General features: G+C 38.9%; 1 protein-coding gene across 1 annotated transcript; it reads right to left on the reverse strand.

Annotated features, from left to right (window-relative positions):
• Window positions 1-1,769: 1,769 nt before the first annotated feature.
• c6h11orf24 (chromosome 6 C11orf24 homolog) lies at window positions 1,770-22,692 on the reverse strand. Its single transcript, XM_030053598.1, has 4 exons — window positions 22,542-22,692; window positions 18,584-18,977; window positions 11,533-11,667; window positions 1,770-7,623 (listed from the first exon to the last, which is right to left on the reverse strand). Exons 2-4 carry the CDS (start codon window positions 18,765-18,767, stop codon window positions 6,395-6,397), a joined length of 1,548 nt encoding a protein of 515 aa, XP_029909458.1. The 5' UTR covers window positions 18,768-18,977; window positions 22,542-22,692; the 3' UTR covers window positions 1,770-6,394.
• Window positions 22,693-23,803: the final 1,111 nt, after the last annotated feature.

Consider the following 23,803-nt stretch of genomic DNA (forward strand, 5'->3'; position numbering starts at 1 on the left):
AGGCACACCTGTGAAGTGAAAACCATTTCAGGTGACTACCTCTTGAAGCTCATGGAGAGAATGCCAAGAGTGTGCAAAGCAGTAATCAGAGCAAAGGGTGGCTATTTTGAAGAAACTAGAATATAAAACATGTTTTCAGTTATTTCACCTTTTTTTGTTAAGTACATAACTCCACGTGTTCATTCATAGTTTTGATTCCTTCAGTGAGAATCTACAATGTAAATAGTCATGAAAATAAAGAAAACGCATTGAATGAGAAGGTGTGTCCAAACTTTTGGCCTGTACTGTATGTATGTGTGTGTGTGTGTGTGTGTGTGTATTTTGTTTGAGTAACTGATTAAGAAACAGTATTTCATTTTATACATGTATGCAAATGCACGTTGAAAAGACATTAAAGAAATGCTCAAGAACTTTCCCTGATCCTCAAAAACTTTTTTTAGCATATAAAACAGCCCACTCACAACAAGGGCATACACTGGACCTGGTTATCTCCAAAGATCTCAATATTTCTAATGTCATGGTCCTTGATGCTGCCTAATTGGATCATTCCTGTGTTTTATTTGATTTGATCGTCATAGTGGAAACGTGCACTAGGTCTGAGATAGTCAAAAAAACAATTTATCAATGAATTTGGTAGCACTGCATTTTCTCAGGCGGACTCCATGTTGCCCTCCTTTCTGTTACTGTCAGCCAATGACCTTCTGGACATTTTTAACTGTAAAATCTTAAATGTCATTGATGAAATTGCACCACTTAGAGTCAAACTCACTTCTGGTAAGCAAAAGGCAAATTGGAGGAAAGCTCCGCAGGCCAAAGAAAAAAAAAAAAAAAAAAAAAAAGAACTGTCGTAAGGGAGAGCGTAAATGGCAGAAAATTGGCATTTTATACTGGCATAATCCCGTTTGTTTGTGTTTGTTTCTATGCTAAAAGCATTAGTTTTGAAGCTCTGGAAGTGAATGGACAGATGGAAGTACTATATTGTGAATTAACACCTGAGGGGAGCACAGAGCAGCTAATGAGATTTCACCACCATGTGGACTTAAATGGATGTAGTGAAATTACAAGGGAATTAGTTGATTGTGTGAAGTTCAATTTTGCTGTAACAGCAATAGGCCACCACTGCTTGAGAATTAACTTAACTGCTAGAAAAATGCTTAGATCATCAATACTGATCATTTGGCCTTAATGTTCATCCAAAACAAATATAAGTAATTACTGTACATTTATTCCAAAACAGTGCTACAAGAATCCTATAGGGGCAACTTTATGGGCCAAAATTCAAAGGTTGAGTCTAAATGAGTCTGTTTTAAAACAACACAGGAGCCTATACTACAAATGTTTGTGGGGAGAAAAAAAAAAAAAAAACATCTCCCATTCCCTTGCCAAAGCTTCCAGGAAAAACTGTGTAATATGCATGCAAATATATTAGTGTGCATTTCTCTATCTGATTAACAATGCTGGCTATGGCAAGCATACTAATAAAAATATTTGAGCATTTACAAACAGGCAGTATATAAGCCAACTTGAACTTGCACTGCTCATGATCCTTTCAAAATCCCCTGAGGTGGAGGAGGATTTGTGAGAAACCAGCTCTGTGAAACCAGTCGCTGGGGAACTAGTCTAGAGAGAGAAACTGGCCTCCTGGCTAAATCTGATGCTATGCTCACTGTTATGTTGATTGATGCAGGCTCTCCTGTACTGTAAATGCACAGTATCTCACAGCTATGGGTTAGATGAACATTTCTTGACCGAAACATGAAACAGATCAATTTGGTTCTTTCATAATTTATTTTCAGCAAGTAAAAATATCTTTTGATAGTGCATTAATACAACATTGAGTTGGCACATGGCAGGTTTCTTTCTCAGCCCCGTATTCATTCCTTATGAAAAGCTCATTCTACACATCAAAATTACTGCACACAAAAATCCACCAATATTCCTAGATCTTGGACAGCTTAGTATACATTTGTGAAGATGAAGAAGCCTGACTGAAATACAGAATACCTGACTGATGAGCCAGGAATTCCTTCAAAAGGTCATCAATAACCAATTCCCTAAAACTGCTCCCCTGACAGTGAATGGGAAACAGGCTGTATGGATATAGAGACAGATCACATCATGATTTTTATGTTGCATTAGCAATACAATTAGATGCTGTACACTCAAATGTCAAAATTTCAACTTTTGTAGTCCGCAATTCATTGTCAGTGGAGTGGCTCCAGGATTTGTCTCTTGTTGACGTCACAGATTAATATCTTGGGTTTTCTGGGTTCTGGTTTCAGCAGAGCTCATTCGTGTCACATATTGAATAAACTGGCTAAGATCGTAGGAGGAACGTGCTGTAAGCAATTTAAAAGTGGATTTTAACTGTCAGTCACGCATTAGTCAAAGAAACAGACAAAGACCTGGCTGGTCCAGTCTAACTAATGATCTATGTCTATAAGCTCATATTCTTTAGTAGGGTTAGACCGATATATATCAGGCCAACGTTGTCATCTACTGGAGATGAGGGTTCTTTCTTCACTAAAGTCATGTAAGAACAGTCTATGAACCCTGCGATGAAATTTGATTTTCCTTTTCTTTTGCACATTTTGTTAAACTGATCAATTAATTATTTGCATAACAGCAGTAATGTTTCCACAGTTTCTCTTACTACCATATTGGTAAGGCGTATCACCCTTTCTTAAAGCGCTGGTAACACTAAAATAGTTTAATTAACTGGTGTATTAAAGTTTGTGGGAAAAGCGGACTTATTAAAATGTTTAGGAATGAAAAGGTCAAATGTAAGGTCTTCAGTCGTCATAAGCCCACATTGGTCAAGCCTTAATGCATACTGATGCATACAACAGTATGCATCAGGAACAGACAAAAATACTGTTCAAACATTTGCTTTCTAATATGGTGTGTCCCACACAGTTACTATTTCTGGTATTTGCTGGTACTGAAATGTTCAGAGTTAGTGCATTAAGAGTACTTCTTACAGTATGAGCTTTTACATACAGTCAACAAAGACCAACGTGTCCCGTCATATTGCATACTGTGGGACACAATTTGCTCCAGTCATTCAGTCAGTCACTCACTGATAATGGCTACACAATTCCCTTGGCTTTAATCACAAAATAATGTGCTTTAGTGATTATTTGGCAATTTTCTATCACCCATTAAACACATGGAATAAGTCAACTAAAACAAACTGGTCAAGAAAAGAGAAAAAGCAATAGTAATCCACTCCACACCAAGATACAACTCAAAAGGACGCCCTGACTTGCTGAAATTGACTCATTTTCGTCACCAGATGCTTGTGAACTTATGGGAAAGAAAAGTTTCCATAATGGCACTTCACTTCAGTAAAAAAATTAGCAAGCTGTTTTCATGGTAGACGCAGGACAAGTAGCAAACCTTTTCTCCTATGACGGGGTAGATGCTTGATGAGGAAAACTAGGGAAAATTCAACAAGTGAACATCTAATATGTTTCTGGTAGTACTTCTGTCATCTCTACATGGTATCAAATAAATTGAGACCAATTCTACATCAGCAGTGGAACATGGCAAGTCATGAGCTAGCGGGCTGGTTTCTATGCTTGATCCTTGCGGCAAAATTGAACTTTGGTAGAGAGTTGGATTGATATAGCCTGATTTCACAAACAATTGTGACTACATTAAAATGGTGACTGGGATATGTTGTTTTTATATTGACATAATCTACTTTGTTTGCATTTGTTTGTGCCAAAAGTGTTATTTGGGCACCACTTTGAGTGGAGAGACAGAAATAGTTTTCTGAAATAGCAATCAACAGGAGCACAGAGCAACTAATGAGGATATTTCACCACCATGTGGACTCATATCATACCCAGGCAACTATACAACCAACCACTACACCAAAGTTTAATTTTGTTTTAATGGCATCTATCATTTCGTTTAAAAAAAAAAAATGCTCACATTTGCTGCTGGCAAAGTAACCAATACAATATGCAATCAAAGTGCCTGCAAAAATTTGTGAAATGTAAACTGAACCATAACCTTTGGAGGCTGCTGTCACACCTGGAGCTGTCTTCAGCATCATCTTAACAGCTTTGTGCCGATGTCTTGCTGAGAGGCTTGCTGTCTCTCTCCACAGTGACCACAACAAACTCTAGGTATTCTGTAGCCCCTGTCTTTTACAACAAGGTAGAAAAAAGGATTTTAACAATTTGATGGCATTAACATAAAGCTGCACATAACTTCAGGGATGTCTGCAATGTCTCCAAAATGTGTCAAAAAGCAAATGGATGAAAGACTAAAGCTTTATGTTCCTCATTAATACAATAGAACATGTAAACAAGGAAAGCAGAAAAAAAGATTTTCATCAGTTGAGGAATTGCATGAGGTATCAAGTTAAGCTATGCAGAGTTTGTGTATATGAGTTATGCAATAATAACTGATAACTGACACACATACCCAGGAGCCAAAGTATCAGTCTAAATAACAGTTAATTTCCAATATGTTCTGAGTTATTCTATATAATCATTCTCCTTTTAAGTTTAACATTCATTGTGAACAGAAATACAACATAACAATACGTATATGGCCTTGATCCGATGATTCACAGTTAAACTCCATCACAGAAACATTGCGCACTGACATTCAGCCCAAACTGTTAGGAATAACAATGGCAGAAAAAATGACACATAATGGAAAACAGCTCACAAGAATGTGAATGAAATGATAAGATAATGAAACAAAATGACACACTGAAATGAACTAAGACAGTGAAATTTAAGACACAAATGTAGTTTTCCTCAAACCAAAAACAGGCTGGTCTGGTCCAATGGTCTACACTAATGACCTGTGTCTGCTGGGGAGGCTGCTAACACCATCAGCTTCACAACAGACATTTCAGCCAGTGTTTTCTTCAACTGAGAATTATGTGGTTTAACTCTCAAGTAGTAGTAGTAGAGTACTAAGATGCTAAATACATGCTAATGCAGTATGGTTCAATAAATCACCAATTTCAAAAGCTGAATTCTAGAGATGATCGTTTTAGATTAGTGCTGGATACTTCCTTGCTGTTTTGAATACTCTGCACATTTTTGTGGAAAAAAGTCTGAATCCAAAAGTGATGTATGGTTATTTCCACCAGTCCCAATCCAAGTCTAAATATGCTTCAACTGCACAGCAGTGGAATCAGGGTGGGGATGCACAGCTGTGCTTGTTTCAACTGGCAAGAATCAGATTGTTTGAAATCTTTGAAATTGGTAATCAGGTTCCTGGAGGGGGGCATTATGCCTTATTAATGTAACAGACCTGGATTTGATTCACTTTCATTATGGACTTAATGTGACAGTTTGTTTTGATACCCTGGCCAGATCTTTATACTTTTAACGTCATCATAACCTAAAAGGGCAGTTGGTGAAAACCCAATCAAAACCGCCTTTTTCCTCAAACAAAAACATTAAACTAAACAAAGCCTCTCTTCACCATGACATGCACACTGCAGAAAACAAGTCCTAGCAATGTTAACAGACTTAAAAAACACAAAATCAACTCACTGACTGACTAGGTTCACATGGTGGTCTTTCTCTGGCCACACCAGATCGTATATGCTTTGGCCCTGAAACACCAGCTTAAGACATCAACACAACCAGGCCACATCTGGGGAAACTTAATGCACAGAGAAGTTGGAAAAACATTTCTGCTGTATTCAGCTGGCTGGAGTATCTGTAAAAACTCACATAGGTTTCTGAAGAAAAGTTCTACTACTTCTACAGAACCGAGGGAGTTTTTTTCCTTGGTACTGCTTCTTGATCTTTTTGAATAGAACAATGAAGAAGGTGCAACAATGAATGCTGTTTAGTTACTCTGGTCAGCTCTTTTTCATAAAAAAATACACATCCACCTTGGAAAGAAGGGGGTTGGCTTTTTCATGATTGTGTAATTTTCTTTTTCCATTCTTGTTAGTGTCTAAACAGGCCATGCCTGAAAAAAAAAAAACCTCACTGTCCCCTTGTCTGGTAAAAGGAACAGCGATAAAGCACAAAGCAGTATGTGGGACAACTACGGTAGAAATATATTCATGGCCATGTTTTGGAGTGCTTGTTCCATATCTTCTCAAGGAGCTGTTCATCAGTTTACTCCTCTCCAATCTGGACTCTGCCCAAACCATAATACAGTTGTTCTGGACCATCTTCTAAATTCAAACCACCACATCAGCATCATCCAGCCAATCTTGCATCATCTTGGTCTTAGTTCAATTTGACATCACTGATACCAACCCAGGACACAATTTGTAAGAAAATGTGGAGGACTTCATGGGTTTATCTTCCCAAAAACCATGACCTGACCTTCCTTTCTTGAGTCTGTGCTAACGCCAAACTAAACACAACCTTCAATTCTTGAGCTTAGCCTACTCCCTCCCTCAAACCCCAGAGTCTGTGTACATCCCATTAATCAAGTAGTCAACCTGTGTGTAGTCCTTCCTTCGGTAGCTCTCATAGGCCTGTGTAACAAACACCGCAACTGTAACCAGGAAGAAGAGCAGCCCAAAGAGCAGGACAGCCAGTAAAGAAGCGGTGTCAACTAGGTGGCTGGTCAAAGCATCCCCAGCAACCTCTACCACAGAAACCCGGGTTCCTTTCGCAACCACTTGGTTGTTATCAGTCGTGGAAGCACTAGGGCCAGTACCATGACTAGTTGTTGCAGGGGTCCCCACAGGTGAAGTGGAGGTAAATTGAACTAGTGGCATCTCAGTAGTTGGGGCCTTTGGTTCTTGTGTAGCTGGTGATGATGATGATGATGATGATGAAGCTGGCTCCTTGAAAGCTGGGACACTCGTTATGACAACGGTTGTTTTAACTGTGGATGTGATTTTTGTAGTAGGTGTGGTAGTTTTTTGTGTAGTTGCTGGTGATGTTCCTGGGGGTGTTGGTGTTGGTATTGTTGCTGTTGTTTTTGTTGATGTTGTTGGTATTGTTACTGTTGTTTTTGTTGATGTTGTTGGTGTTGTTGGTATTGTTGCTGTTGTTTTTGTTGATGTTGTTGGTGTTGTTGGTATTGTTGCTGTTGTTTTTGTTGATGTTGTTGATGTTATTGTTGCTGTTGTTTTTGTTGATGTTGTTGGTGGTGTTCGAGCAGCCACTGATCCAGTGACAGTAGCGTCAGTTATTGTATTTTTTCCTGGTTGTGCGGTGTGTATAGCTGCAGTACTCACAGGCTTTGCAGTTAAAGGTTTATTAGTGGCAATCTTGGCGGTGGATCCACTATTAGCAGCCTCTGTTGGGGAACTAGTTAAAACCTTGTCATGACGAGGTTGGAGAATGGTTGTGGATTGAGTGACTGTGGTTGACAGTGGAAGTGGCTGTTTGGAAGGCTGCAGGGAGGCTTCAGGATGGTAGTTTATTGCTGGTTTGCTGGATTGTGTTGAAGGCAATAACACAGGCTGGTCTGATAACTGGTTGCCTGGATGCTGGGTTTGTGAAGAGTTGACAGTCAGTGTTGCTTTACTGAGTGGTGGTGGTGGTGGTGGCAGAGAGTCATTTAATGACAAGGTGTTATTGGGTGGTTGCCGGATTTGTTTCTCAGTTGTGGAATTGGAATCTGAAGAATCCTGGGCTGTTCTGTAGTTGTAACGGACACCATCAGTTTCACCTGGGCAAAAAAACAAAACAAACAAAAAAACAAACAAAAAAAAAATCAGTCAAAGTCTGAATGAACAGAATCATGAATGAATGAATGAACGAATATTTGAATAAACAAAATGTGAATACATCAAGAATATCCCCAGGAAGTTTTGTGTTAACATCTGACACCATGTTAAATATCTGGCAAGATAAAGAGGCAGCATTTGTATGAAAAACTGGCACCATAGTTGGCATAATTTAGTTGGTTTAATTGTTAAGAGGAATTTTAAAAAGTTTGTGGAGCAGGATTTTCTAATTGACATTTCTTCTTTTGATACATTTTTCATAACTTCCGCCTCGGATCCTACCCTCGCTCTAAATAATTTTATTAAAGCTTTTAACTCAGTAGCGGATAGACATGCCCCTTTTAAGAAATTGAGAATAAAGAACAGATGCAACCCTTGGTTCTCACAGGAAATTGCGGAGTTGTTGCATTCCAGGGACACTGCTTGGAATAAGGCTCGTGCCTCAGGTTCAATTAGCGACTGGCAATATTTTCGTCACCTTCGTAATAAATGTCTTGTAACTATACGTAACGCTAAATCTCATTATTATGTCGCATCCTTATCTGATTGTTCTGGTAATTCATCTAAGTTCTGGAGAACAATTAAAACTCTTTCAAATAAGCCCTCCTCTTCCTTACCCACTCAGATTTCTCATGGCTCCATCTCCATTTCTGATAAATATGAACAATGTAATCTTTTTAACAGACATTTTATTGCTGCAGGTGATATCTCTCATACCACTAGGCCGCTCAGTAGTTCTAACCCTCTTACAAATACCAGTCCCCACAAGTTTTCCTTTAGACCCTTTACTAGACTTGAAGTTCTCAGCGCTCTTTACAGTCTGGATCCTAGGAAGCCTATTGGGGCTGATCAGTTGAACACTCGACTTCTGATACTAGCTGCACCCTTTATTGTTGATAGCCTTTTGCACATTTTTAATTTAACTCTTTTAACTGGTTGTATTCCTAATATATGGAAAACAGCTTTTGTAACTCCTCTGCACAAAGGTGGCCCCGCAAATGAACTGAATAACTATCGCCCAATCTCAAAATTACCCTGCTTGTCAAAAATTTTAGAACGTTTGATAAGCAATCAAATTAGATCCTTTTTATTTGAATTTTCAGTTTTAAATGTTTATCAGTCTGGTTTTAGGCCTGGGCATAGCACTGTGACAGCTACTGCTAAGGTTGTGAATGATATCGCTCAAGCACTAGACAGCAAACTTGATTGTGTTGCCCTCTTTATCGACCTCTCTAAGGCTTTTGATACGGTTGACCATACTATCCTCCTTGAGCGTTTGCATAATATTGGTTTTGATTACAGCTCTTGTAAATGGGTCGAGAATTATTTATCTGATCGATCCCAAGCTGTGATTGGTGATGGTTTCATATCAGAATTTTTAAATATATACAAAGGGGTACCGCAGGGTTCGGTTTTAGGACCTCTGCTTTTTTCTATTTATATCAATGATTTTAATTGTGGTATCACGAATAGCTCAATTCATTTATATGCTGACGACTCAATCATATATTCTTTTGCTCCATCTGTTGAATTAGCTCTACATAATCTTCAAGATGATTTTTGCATTATACAAAGAACTCTGTCTAATCTTAAATTGGTCCTAAATCCAGGAAAGTCAAAGTACATGATTTTTACAAAAAAACGTACTGTTGACTTAAATAAGTTTACCCTTGCCACAGCAGATGGGACTCCCTTGGAAAGGGTCTCTTGTTATAAGTATTTGGGTATTTGGATCGATGACAAATTGTCTTTTAATTTACATGTTGCAGAGCTTTTAAAAAAGCTGAAACCTTTACTGGCATTCTTTTATAGAAATAAATCATGTCTTCCTCAGCACTGTAGGAAGCAGATAGTACTTGCTACATTTTTATCAGTTTTAGACTATGGTGATTTTATTTACATGCATGCTTCTCCCTCTGTTCTTAAACCACTTGACACAATTTATCATTCTGCTATTAGATTTATTACTGGTGATGGGTTCATGACCCATCACTGCCTTCTTTACCAGAATGTAGGTTGGACTTCTCTGGCTTTGAGAAGGGAGCAACACTGTATATTGTTTATTTATAAGGCATTACTTAAGAAACTTCCTCTCTACTTAACAAGCCTACTGAGCTTCAGGTCTTTTAACTACCCCACCCGTGCACAAAACTCACTAGCTCTTAATATCCCAGCAATTAAAATGGAGGTAGGAAAGAGTGCCTTTAGTTATTTCGCTCCTTTTAAATGGAATAATCTGCTGTCTCAGCTTCAGTTGGATTCTCTGATTCCTTTTAATCACTTCAAATACATTCTTGCTGACTTCATGATTTCTGAATGTTCATGTGTTTGTTGATTTTACTATGTGCTTGTTGAGTGCATATTATTATTGATTGTATTGTAATGTGTATTGAATTGTTTTGTGCTGTAATCAGGGCGCCATTGGAAATGAGAGCTTGCTCTCAATTGGCCCTCCCTGAATAAATAAAGGTGAAATGAAATAATTGTGGCATAACTGCACAGGTTTGGGACATGTAGACTTTTTCACAATGCATTTGGGCTTGCGGTGTTTTCAATCAGTCCAAGTAATTATGGTCTTTATTTGCTCTCAATATCACTGTGCATGAAGAAAGTATGCATGTGCATGTTAAAGTTACTGACAAGCACAAAGCCATCAAACAAGCACACAGAACACTGTAAGCGAGCAGAAAAACATCCCTGCAAGGGAGCATTTCTATTGTGTGTGCACAAATGCAGTCCCAAAAGCATGAAATTGATTATGAGGTAGTACAATCTGACAAGAGTGACATACTGAAGATAAATATCAATCTCCTACAAACTTGAGGTGAGGTAGTAGATTCTCATTAGGGTCATTTAGGCAAATGAGTCAGGACCAGAAATTCCATTGTCTCTAAATCCAGACCATATCCTTCTGATGGCCATCTTTCGCCAGGTCAGAAAGCAGAAGAAAGTTTATTGTCAGGAAGGAACCTGACTGACTGATGACTGATATGTAATGAACATGCAGTATTGGCCAAATGTATTAAAAACTGATAAACCAGTCTAACCCTAATTGTATTATTCAATAAGCTGGACATTTAAAGCTTTGACAGTATGATCTACCATTTTTGCAAATTACAGACACAAACAGACAGAAGTGGTCTCCACTTTTTTAGCAAAAGGTGCAGCTTCAATTGTGTTTTCCATATTCATCACTAGTGCAACACTTCCACGTTTTGTGATACTAAGTGAATTTATGACATTTGCACATTCCATTTTGATAATCTAGGCCCCTAAAAGATCAAAGCCAAAGAGGGTGCTATTTATCCCAAGTGCCTTGTAATGACAGGAATCAGCGCATTTGTCTTCCCCCCCATCCAGGTCATGCAAACCTTATAGAAATGAGGGTAACAGCGGTTCCACATTGATGACTATAGTCTCATCATGCTTGGCCTCAAGCCTTGTTGCTCTGTGTAGATTATCACAAAGTATTCAAGTGCAATGTCAACCCGAAGCACATCAACTCTGCTCAATTTTACTTGATAATGAATTCAACAAAGGGATAGGTGAATTCAGAGAGAAGAGATGCCTCTACACTCTATTGGTTCCACTTGCCACATTTTAGTATTAAAGATATAACGCGTTTAGCCAAAATTATACTACTGTTTTTGAATGTTCGATAATTTCTGAGTAAGTACATGACCGTCAGAAAACAATGACAACCAAAATCCAAAAAACAAAGATTACAGCAATAACATGATCCATAAATACTTCCCAAGCACATAAATACATACTAGGAACATTTGACTGCTAAGACACACAATATTATGCGTTATTGATCCCCTGTGTTCATCTCTCATTTGTAAACCTACCTAGTTGTGCCAGGACACTGTCCACAGAAATGTTTTTACAGGAAGATGTATCTGAACAGTTGATCAGGAAACAGATGGAGCTCTTTTTCCAGAAGACATACCACCCATTGGCATGGCACTCTGGGCTGAAGAGACCTGTTACAAGTAAGAATGTACTGTTAGTGACAGCTGGGTACCCCATATTTCTTTGTGAGTCATTTGAATATTGTGCTCTACATGGGACACGTATGAGTACAAGTGAACCCAACATAAAATCTGACATTTATTGACAAGTAGAGTCCCTATCTAACTAAAGTTAAGTTTTATGGTTAGAATTACTGAAGGAACAGTCGCCCCATGTTAAGTACATCAATCATTCTCATCAGAAAATTCTGGTTCACAAACCTAATTTTGAACCATTCTGACTATTTCAACCAAACATAAGTTAGTTTGCATTCCGAAAAGTTGTTTCATAGCTGGAACCAAAAATAGCAGGACCTGAAGCAGGAACTGCAGAGTGGCTGTGTATTATTCTACAGTGAAAGACGGAGGTGAATTCAGACACAGCAATGCTGGAGTCAGTGCTCTGTGACCCCATGACACTTCTGTGAGGTACATGTTTGTAAATCCTTTACAATTACACTTGATTAACACAGGACTATCAGACCTCTATGAATAGATTAGTCAGAATGGGTGTTCATTTTTATTGGGTTTCATGAAGTTTATCACAAGCCCAGCAGGCTAGTTTTGCCACATTTCCCCTCAACTGGGGCTAGTCTGCAATCTGAAAAAAAAAGCAGTTCAGATTATTAAATTAGCTTGTGCTAGCTAGTTATTTCCCAGTTACACACAACAACCCTTTGTAATTTAGTATTTCATCAACATACAATCTAATGGGGGGAAAAATCTGCAATGTGTCGCCATGGTTAGCTTCCCACATTTACAGTTGCTTCTGGCCTCACTGCTTCTCTGACAGAAGCCCTGTATTTTAAAAGTTATTGGGCTTGTAAACTCAAGAGTTTGCTGACCCAAGGAACAGTTACTGCCAAAAGTGCCAAAAGACAAAAGTGTTTTACCGATGTAATTTGTTGTTTTTAGTGTATGTAAACCTTTGCTTTTTTATGACTATGTAATTGTCTTTTTCCATTCTTGTTAGAGTTTTAACAAGCCACTCCTGAAAAAAAGAACCTCACTGTCACCTTGCTTGGTGAAAAAATGAATTAATCTAATCATGCTGAATTGAGTAAACAATTCAAAACTGAACAGAACACTAGAAATATGAATATGTTCAAACAAACTCTGCAAATCCAATAATTTGACACACTTCGATGCCTCAGAATTCAATGCTGGTACCATACAACTCCCTTTTTGAGAAACCCGGCTGTAGAATCAACACTAACCAGAATTCAAGTAAAGTTTTTTTCAGTTTTCCTAGAAGCTCTTAACATGCTTATGTCACAACAAGGTCTGGCCTTTCAAATCAAGTCTCAACGTCTGGTATCTGTTTTAAGACTACATCATTTTCATTTGATCTGGGAGAGTAGACAGAGCCAGAGATGGAGAGGGGAAAAACAGCCCTGCTTATGTTACCTTTCAACCATGACACACACACACACACACACACACACGGCCTAAGGGAGACATAGTGAAGAAGCACATCTCAGTCTCAATATCGAGACATGATACCTCATGATGTGTCTTCTTTTTTCAATGTCCCTTTTAAAACCTCCCTCTCTAGTCCATATCCTCATTCTTTGTTTCTCTGCTCTCTCCTCTCTCTGATGAGGACACTGGGCATGGGCCAAAGAGTACAGTAGTGATTGTCTTGTGAGAGAAACAAGTTGCTAAAAGAACAGGTGAAGAATCCTTGAGAATAGCTTAGACACTGGTCTAAAACTGCACTAAAATCATAGTAACTACGCAAAGTTCATCCTTATTTAGCTCCACCACCTAAAAAACAACAATTTATCTATAAAAATGGGAGTGCATGCTTTGGTCTTGTCTGTTTTGTTTATTTTTATTTGTCGTACTATGGATAAGGTGAAAAAACTACCATGGCGTATTAGGGCCACTGTAGGGGAAAAAAAATTCAGAGAAAAAAAAAAAAAAAAAAACGTAGAATTTGAGATTTAAGTCAGAAATTTTCAAGAAAAAACCCTGAATATTCTGAGATTGATTTAAATTTATGAGGAAAAAAACTAAAATCTATATTATAAAGTCACAATTTTATGAGAAAAAAAACTAAAAGCTGTTTTTTCTTAGACTATGGGATTTAATAAGAAGGAAATCCTAGTGATTTTAGCCCAGAATCACATCATTGTCATCAGCATCCAAAGTTTGAAGAGACATTGCCGTGACTTGGGCCTATTCACTATTCAAACAATATTGTGATTCTGGGCTAAAATCACCAGGATTCCCTTGTTAGGCAAAAGTTGAGAAAGGGACACTCGGGGAGGGTATATATATACAGAGGGGTACACACAAGACTTTGCTCTATCTTTCCTCTTCTGCCTCTAAACTTTCCCTGTGTGTCTGCATACACTGTGGCACACACACACACACACACACACACACACACACACACACAAAATCCTCTGCATTGGAATGCTGAATATACTGGTATTTATAGCTGTGTGTGTCACACCACACATATACAGTAACCATCAGGCAGATGACTAAACTGACCACAGTTTCATTTTTTTTTTTTTTTGGGCTGATGACTACAGCAACTTGAAGCAACTTGACTTCTACTAGATTCAAGGAGCCAGAAAGATGCTACATTTATTTAGGCTACAACATAAAACATATTCTGATATGGGGGGGTACAGGGAGAGAGACATGACAACAGAGACAATGAAGGGAAACAGACAGAAGGGGGGAAAAAACAAACAAAAACAAAATAAACAAACAAACAAAAAAAGACACCAAAAGAAAAAGGGGTTTGGCTGGGTAGGCCGAGGAACTGCATGGATCTCTCTCTTTTTTTCTCTCTCTCACTTACACACACACACACACACACACACACACACACACACACACACACACACACACGCGGCCCCTTTCATCCTAAATCAGAGCCACATGGCTGCTTTGAAATTATACCTCTGCCAAGTAAGGAGATGTGATTTAGGCAAAAGACCAAGAGGACATATGGCTTTAGTTCTTTTATTAAGAGAGGAGCATGATATTGAGCAGACAGACAACTCCCATATCTTACATCTCTAATTCACACTCACTATCTATGTCTCTAGATCTGTTTCTTTCTCTCCCCCCGTATCAGCACTTTCTAAAGTAGTGTGAGCAAGAGAACATGAGTGCTTTGGAAAACGGCTGATGCAAAAGGTGCCACTACACCTTAATTTGGAAAATTACTTTTATTTTTTTTAGAAAAAAATTGATAGTCTGGAAAATGTTATAGTGCAAACTAAGGCTTTAAAATGAATATTTAATCTGTTCACTGTATTCATTCTGACTTTAGCCTACACTATGCATGCATCCATCAGTGTATTACATTGTAGCAGCCCACTGTAGTTTAAGCCTTTGAAACCTGAGCAAATGCACTTAATTAATTTGAAAAACATGGAAGAAAGGTGATCAGCAAATTAGAAGCATTTACCTGAAAATAAGCCAAAAATACCATAAAATTTACCATAAAATTCAGATAAATTACCATAAAATTATCATAAATATCATAAAACATAAAATACCATAAAATTTAAATTCTGTAATTTGCTCCAAACTGGCTTATGTTAGTAACAGTCTAAACAGTGACAGTTATGGAGACATGTAAAAGTACCCAACACAAAGATAGGCAGCTAACATGAGTGCAGGGCCAATATCAGGTTATTTTTTCGATGATCACCGTTATTTTCCACTGGACACACTGCTATCACTGCAAACAACTAATTCATAAGCCACAGCCATATATCGGATTGAGATATATTAGCTAAGCAACATCTGTCCTGGGTTTACCTCCATGTGCTTTTAGTGGAGGGGAGAGACAGGGAGGGACAAAGGTGTGGCTTTACAAAGAGTTTACAAACTACTTGCTGTGTTTGATACCATCTAGTGGCAGAAGTGCATACTGCATGTTTAACTTAAAGCAACAGTCTCATGAGGGTTTGCTACTCTCAGCTGCTAGAACTCCTGCAAATGGACAGCATAGTGGAGTATTGTTAATCATCAAGATATGAATTGATTATTCTGATGTGTACATATGTACTTACACTGTTAATGATGACTGATGTACAGGTTGTTTATGGATGCGCACTATTTAAAGGCGATGTGACATTGTTAGTTAGGGATACTTCACCCATTTTAAAAAATATATTATTTCACTTCCCCACTAGCAGTTATGTAGGACAGTTGTGGTGCTATCTTGCTCTCATTGTTACTGAGTGCTGGATACTGTCTGGATGCTCCAAATGCTAATAGCCTCCTGCCATTGAGGTGGAGTTCCCCCCCAAACTAATGTTCTTTAAAATAACTGCCTCACTCCACTGAAATTTTAAAGTCTGATGATGTAAAGCAGAATTTTTACAGGTCAAAATGGCATTTAAAATATACATACATAACATGCATGCACACAAAATACATCACTTTATGAATACCACTATTGGTATTGGTTATCAGGATACTGACACAAAAAGAAAATTATTAATGAAAAATAACCGTGTTAAGTAACAAAAATTATACAATCTTGTTTCCTCCAACTGAGGACTATAGCAAAAATTAAGTACCATATTGATCTGAATATAAGACGACCCTGATTTTAAGACGACCCCTCTTTTGGAAATACTTTTTATATGGACATTCTGCAACACCAGCCCATGCTAGCTTTAAACTCAGTGCGGGGTATGTTGAGCTCTGTGGCAACTTCAGGTGCTTTTTGCTGCATCACAGCCCTCATAACGGGCAGGCCTTCACTACGTTTCTCATTCACAAATTGCACACACTCCTGTCAGTCTGGTTGAATCAACCAGTTTTTGGACCACGAAAAGTCCTTCTCTGGCTTCTCTGGCCAGCTGACAGCCGGAGCGGCATGTCAGCTGGCTGCTACATTCAACCGGTCAGGTCTGCCGGATCTGACCGGTGCGCGGCGCACACAGACTGTCATATATACCTTTCATCATAAATCAACTTTTGCTTATACGCGGTTGCAGCAGCACCATGGACAGCGACACAGACAACATGGTTGATTACTGATTGCGCGACGCGGCCATTCGCTGGTAATCGCGCTGCGCATTAAATGATTTGCATGACCATGCATGTGCTCGTGCATGAACGCCCGTACTGTGCTGGAGCACACCCCTTCCAACCGTGCCAGAGCGGGGGAAGTGTAGCCTACTGTATTCAAGCACGGAACATATGCAAGTACAATACATGTGTATTTACTTAGACCCCTAATATTAGACGAGGGCGTTTTTTCAGGGCATTTTCAATGGAAAAAATATCATCTTATATTCAGATCAATACCGTATTTTCTTTAATTTGCAGACCTTAAAAAGGTAATTCATGCATTCATCTTACAGATAGACTTTGCAACTCCTTGTAAGCCATCTCAGACCTCCAGCTGGTTCAAAATAAAGCCACTAGACTCCCGACAAATACCCAGAGATGTGATCACATTACTCCCATCTGTGCCTCACTGCATTGGCTTCCTGTAGGTTTTAGGACTGATTTCCAAATTTTGCTTTTAAGGTATTACGGAATAAGTCCCAAAGTCATACTGTAAATCTACAAGCCTGAGTGCATCCTGAGATCAGAGAGAGGTCTTTCAGTCACTCCCTTTACTAAGGGCCACCAGGCCTTTGGTGTCTGAGCCCTTTGGCTATGGAACTCACTGCCTGATGAGCTGAGACTAGCCAAGTCAATATCTTTCGGGCTTACTCACATTAGGGCCATTTGCTCCGAAATGCAAAAATGCCCCCCTCCCCAGTCCCCTGCTCGCCTGCACTCACATCACCTAAAGCCCAAAGGCGCCCAAGCACGATTGCCCCTGGTATGCACGTCATCACGTTGAAATACGACACACGCATGGCCTGACTTCATTATAAATCGATACAGTTCAAATATATTCATCATGTCTTCCTTTTAACTGAAAGACGTTTTTGTTTCTTTTAAGGGATGTTTATTTACCTTGACAGTTTCGGAGGTAACTTCCCCCTTCTTCGTCCAACTGACAGCCGGAGCGGCATGTCAGCTGGCTGCTATATGTGACAGTCTGTGTGCGCGCCGCACCTGTCAGATCTGGCAGACCTGTTCTCGTGGACGTGACCACGCACACTGTGCGGTGCCGTGGTTGACCCACCTGATCTAGCAGACCCGGCTCTCTCTCTCTGGTGTCGGCACCGCACGGTGTGCGTGGCCACTCGGTTAGGTCTGCTGGATCTGGTTGATTATTATTATTATCAGTTGATTACTGATTGCGCAATGCCGCAATGCGTAGTTAATCGCGCTGTGCGCATTAAATGATTTTGCGGAGGCAGGAGGGCTGTATGATTTACGCCGCATCCACGTTCGCGCGCTGCGTGCATGACCGTGCATGTGCTCGTGCATGAGAGCCTGTACCGTACTGCAGCACACCCCCTCCACCCGTGCCACAGCAGGGGAAGTGTACTGTATTCAAGCACGGAACGGAGCGATCACACTAGTCAAATAATCCCGATTTTAGGGACAAACGTGCTTGGGCACGGTACAAACAAGGTAATGTGAGTAGCCTCTTCAAAAAACATTTAAAATTTTTATATCACAGCCTTGTTGTAGATTTACTATATCACACCCTTGTTCTTATTATTTATTCTATTAATTTAATTTTACCTTTGTATGACCCACTGTTGTTTTTATTTAAACCACTATTTACTCTGCTTTTACTGGGATGCTGACATATTATTGTTACATCTTTGCCAGTGTTCTTCTTTTATCCTATATTGTTCTTAAGGCCGATTTATGGTTCTGTGGACACTGGACGCCGCGTGCACACAGTTGCTATGCAGATGGTGTGTGCCTCTCATGCTTCTGCATACTGTCTGTCTATTCCCCGGCAATGAATGAATCCTGGGCCCAGACTTACATGCACTGGAGCAGTTAGCTTCGTCTGCTGTGGTGAAGTGGTCCAGCACGACAGCATGGCCTGGCTTGGGCTCTTTCTTGGCCACCGTAAGACACAGGGAGGAGTCTGGGAGGAGGAGCAGCAGGCAGAGCAGGTGAAGACCCACCAATAGACAGAGCTGGAGCACCGAGGGACACAGGAACATGGTGGGGTGGTGACAGCATACACAACCTCGCGACAACAAACTCACGTCCACATAGAAACAGCCGTGTTTACGCAATCAAAAACACACACACATGCACACGCCACAGATACAGACATGCACACGCCACACGAGGATGTGAGGCTGAGTTGGAAGAGGAACGGGAGGATGAAGACCAGTGAGGAGGAGGAGGCAAACATCCAAGTTCTGGATCTAAACAGAACATCAACAACAACACAAAACAGACATGTTAATATCCAGCAAAATGAGCAATGCAATGATTATTTACTTTGATCAGTGGTTCTCAGGTGGTAGCCTTTTGGTCCACTTGGTCCTCTTTGTCATTAAGTCACTGTCCACACATAGGCTAATTTAAAAGCCATTCAGTTTAATCTTGCAAAATGAGAAGTGCAGTAATCCACAGTGCTTTCACACACTGTTAAAGCCTCTGAAAGCTCAATGAGAATCCCTTCATTTCTTTCAAAAATATTTCAAAATTGCTACTTTGAGCGATGAAAATGCAAAACAAAAGCACCACTGAACTGCAGCCCACCAGCTGAGAACTGCTGAGCTAGAGTTATTGGATATAAATACTTCAGCTTTAATACATTACTGTCAACTATAAACATGTAACATCCTTCTATTTGGCAATGAGGCAGAATATCTGCCGTTGAGTTCTGACAAAGACATCATGTTTCTGGGCACTGATATTCTCTGATCGCCTTTAAGGCCAACTGCCCAACAGCAGATCTCAGTATGGTTACACCCATACACACAAAACCACTTGAGTTGTTATTATTTCAACTTTCTTATTTGTAAGTCTCCATCAAACTTAAAACTCCACATACTGAGAAACGGTGAGACTACAGTTGGCTTCAGCTGCCCATGTTTTTCTAACAGGGGGGACATCTGAACTCTACTTTGAAAACCAGTGGGCTAGTGTTCAAGGGTTCAAGCGTCTATTCTGCTTGAATCCCTACCAGCTTCAGGGTTGCTGCTGTCTACCTGACCTCTGACGTCCCTGGAGGCAAAAAGTTTCTACATGGGGATCATTAAAGTATCACAAAACTATCTGAGTCACCAAATGACAGACTTCCGATCTTTGACTTGGACTTATGATGTGGAAGACTTGAGATCATCCTTTGAAACTCCAGTAAATTCACTTGATTTCTTTAAAAAAAAAAAAAAAAAAAAATTAAAATTTTATTAGAAGAAAATTACCAACATATTACAAAAAACAATACCTTAAAATTGGAATTTAAAAAAAAAAAAGTAGTAAAAGTAGCCTAGTAGTAGATAGCCAAGGAGTATTCAAAATACAGCAAAACCAAAACAAGGCAAATCTGGCACAAAAGGAGAGAATTGATCGTAGTTTCACTGCTCTAAGGCCCATCCCCGCAGGCTCATTACAGTATTCAATCACATCTATGAATTCATTTCTTAGACCTACCAGAAAAAAAACACCTAAACTACAATCATGGTCATCATTTGTACAGTCTGCTAGGCACTTATCTAAAGCAGCTGGGTATGATGCTTCCATAACACTCTGCTGAAAATCATGCAGAAAAACAATTTCACTCACTGACACTCAGGCTACTCACCAACAGGGCTATTATGGACCTATCAGAGGTCTACTTTCTTCTCTTTGGCAAATAAGCCTGAATGAGTGCATATTGTGTGCATAAACCTGATTCCATGGTATGGCAGCTGCCATATCTTGCCATAGCTAATTAATGCGTATAGACTACAACCACAAATTGGTCATCTGCCAATTCATATGCTTTTATTAAATTCAATGAAATACAGTTGACCAGGATAAGATAAATGAATGGCCATATATAAAAATGAGCACTGATGTGAGATAAACACAGATGGGAAAGTTGAATTTTACATGATACTCAAGATGCTATGATGTGACACTTTGTAATTTTCTTTCAGGGTCCATATTACTTCTGACCAAAAACAAACCCAATTCGCAAACAGCTGTATATACAACCTTAAAATTCCGAAGTTGGAGGCGACAAGAAACTCTTCCACCACACAACAGATAATACTGGGCTTTTGGACCTGCACACAGTGCAATTTTTTCAGAGCACTTGGAATATGTTTCATAAACTGTTTGGAATACTTTCTTATTTTTTGCCCTTTTTGAAATTCAAAAACAGTTCCTTGTAACTTCAGTTGTTAGGGAAGGCTTATATGGAGCTGCACTTGCCAACATACAAATTTTACATGAGGACAAGTAGCCTAGTTAATGAGTGAATTTCAATTTTAGGATGACACGTGGTGGCTCCAAACAGCAGTGAGAGGTAATCTGACAAATATGAAATTGTAATCTGAAAATCTGTATTGTAAAATCTGTAAACCACACACAGCACTGTTGGCATATTTACCAACTCCGCCATTAGTGTGGATGGCACAAGAGCTCAAACAGTTATTTGATTAATCCATTAGTGAACTGGCAGAAAATCAAAATTGTAATCTTAATAATTGATTGTTTCATCATTAATTCGATAAAAATACAAAACATTTTCTGAGTAATGCTTCCCAACTGCTGAGATTTACTTGCTTTTCTTATCTTTTTAAGCATTTTTGAGACTAATTACTAATTGGAAAAAAAAAAAAAAAAAAAAAAAAAAAGATAAATTAATCCACAATGGAAATAATTCGATGCTATCAGGTGAGGATATCACTACAGAATTAGTAAATTGTTCCTTGGCGCACTCTATTTTACTATTTAATTTTACATTATTACAACGTCAATCGTTGCTCATGTACCATCACCAAAATCTCACAAAGTAGTTAGAGGCTTAAATATTCAAAGTAAGCATGAATGAGTGCTTCAACTTAATATGTGGGCGGGTCTGTGAATGGCCTCATTCTAAAGTAACACAACACCTTGCTTGGCGACATGCCCTAAATGTACACACAACTAATAAAGCAAAAGTTCAATGGTCACAGATGCCAACGTGGAAGAACAGACAAACCAAGTACACTGACTGTGTGTGCACTGGAAAACATTAGCCTACGTTTTCTTGTAATGAGAAAAAGTAAGTTATGTTGCCTTGTTTATAGAAGTACACACCTCACACAAGATTCAACGCCTTTAAGAAACATTGAGATCCGCTATTCAAAACATCGCGTAGTAGGTACTTCAGTAGCCTACAATATTAACTTTAATAATTAGTTCTCATATTATTCCTTATGCCTTCCTCAACCAAATTACAACACATGCCACGCAATCTCGAATCACTTGTAGGATGTGCCAACCTGATCTAATGAATTACACGATTTGAAATATTAACTTAAGTTCCTGAATCATATTCTTTATGTACAAATGGACAAGACAAGAAACAGCCGTGATTAACAGTTCGACGTGATGTTTTCCCCATAGTAATTGAACGTAACGTGGCTGACAACTGGAAGCCAGTATGCTATTTTGTTAGTTAGCTAAACCACATTCGACTATAATTTTTCCTGAGAGTAAGCAATAAGTTAAACTAGCAGTACAGGCTAACGGTGTCGGCTAGCTAATTTGGGTATCAAACAAGTGCTGCAAGTCAACGTGCAAAAGCTAGTTATCACTGAACGTCTCGACTGGGAAATAATGAACACACATTCCCTGCACTAGTAACTAGCCAAAGAAGAGCAATTTAACGTCCCAGTATGTACACACAACGCTAACTAGCTTGCCTTGATAGGTTAGGATTGGATAACGTTAACCCACTTCCAACTGCTAACATGCTAGCTAACAGTTGTGTAGTTCAAGAGACTTACCAGCTGCCAGCGATAATATGCTGTGATTCATTTACAGAACACATCAAACATAAGTATCTGGCTGACTTCGACTCTTCCTTGTTGTAAATTCCCGGAAAACCCCTGTGCTGTGCCGTGTGGCTAACAGCTTAGCTAGTTGCTTGTGCAGTTGTTGCAGTAACTGAATGGCAGACGACTTTTTAATGTGATCGCCCTGCACTTCACAAAAATTCCAGCAGGCGGCGTCATTACCCCAGAGGTGTAAAACCATAGCTACAACTACAACTACTGGTCTTTTTCATCTGATGAAAAGTCATCTTCATTTTCAAGAAGTACTGAGTATTGAACCCTTATTGCTGATAAGTGGTGTTGACATTATGAATACTAAATGCAACAATAAACATATATGTATTGTATTCTATGAAAAAAGGAAAATTACTTCTAGAGGAATTTTATCACATTTGAAATGGGTGATGCCCCAAGTGTCCTGAACATTACAAATCTTCATTAGCCTACATCCCAAGTATCCTGAACATTGAAGAGCCCCATTAATGTGTCGCAACTGTCCTAAACATTCTACTCCACTATCCTGAGGTTTATTGATGAACATTCTGACTGTACACTGCACTGCCCTGGCTGCACTTTCTTTAGTCAATTGAAAGCAACACCATTTGCACTCTTAATGAAAGTGATTTAAAATGTAGTGAAATACAATACATATGCAAAAATGTACTTAAGTAAAATTACTGACTTAAAAAAACACATAAAACTGCAAGTATACAAAAATGCTACTTAATTTCAGTAACACAAGTAAATGTAAGTAGTTACTTCCACCCCTGCTCTCTGCATGTTTTACACCTTACCCAAGCTAGTGTTCCAACTTAGTCCTGCACAGGAGTAGATTGTAACAATGGCGGCTAATCTATGTTCCCAGTGTCTCACATTTGCAGGGTCCTATGTTCCCCAGGTCAGTATTCTGTTAACACACATCAACCCTAACCCTATCCGTAACAATACTACAGATAAAACAAAATGTATGTTGTTCTCAAGAGTCAAAGCTATTAACTACAGTACTTTTGCAAACTTTGTGCAGACCAAGTAAAATTAATCACAGTTCACTTATAATATTGTGAATATATAGTTTTACAGACATATTGGTGCATTTTTTCTAGTTTGTGAAAAAATGTTAAGAATAATATAGTGTAATAATTTGATTATCTTTTTTTATTTGTGTTTATACACTAAATATATATTGTTTTCTCTTTATCTTTGTTACCTCTTTT

This window comes from Myripristis murdjan, chromosome 6 (genome assembly GCF_902150065.1).
Source record: "Myripristis murdjan chromosome 6, fMyrMur1.1, whole genome shotgun sequence".
Classification (NCBI taxonomy): Eukaryota; Metazoa; Chordata; class Actinopteri; order Holocentriformes; family Holocentridae; genus Myripristis; species Myripristis murdjan.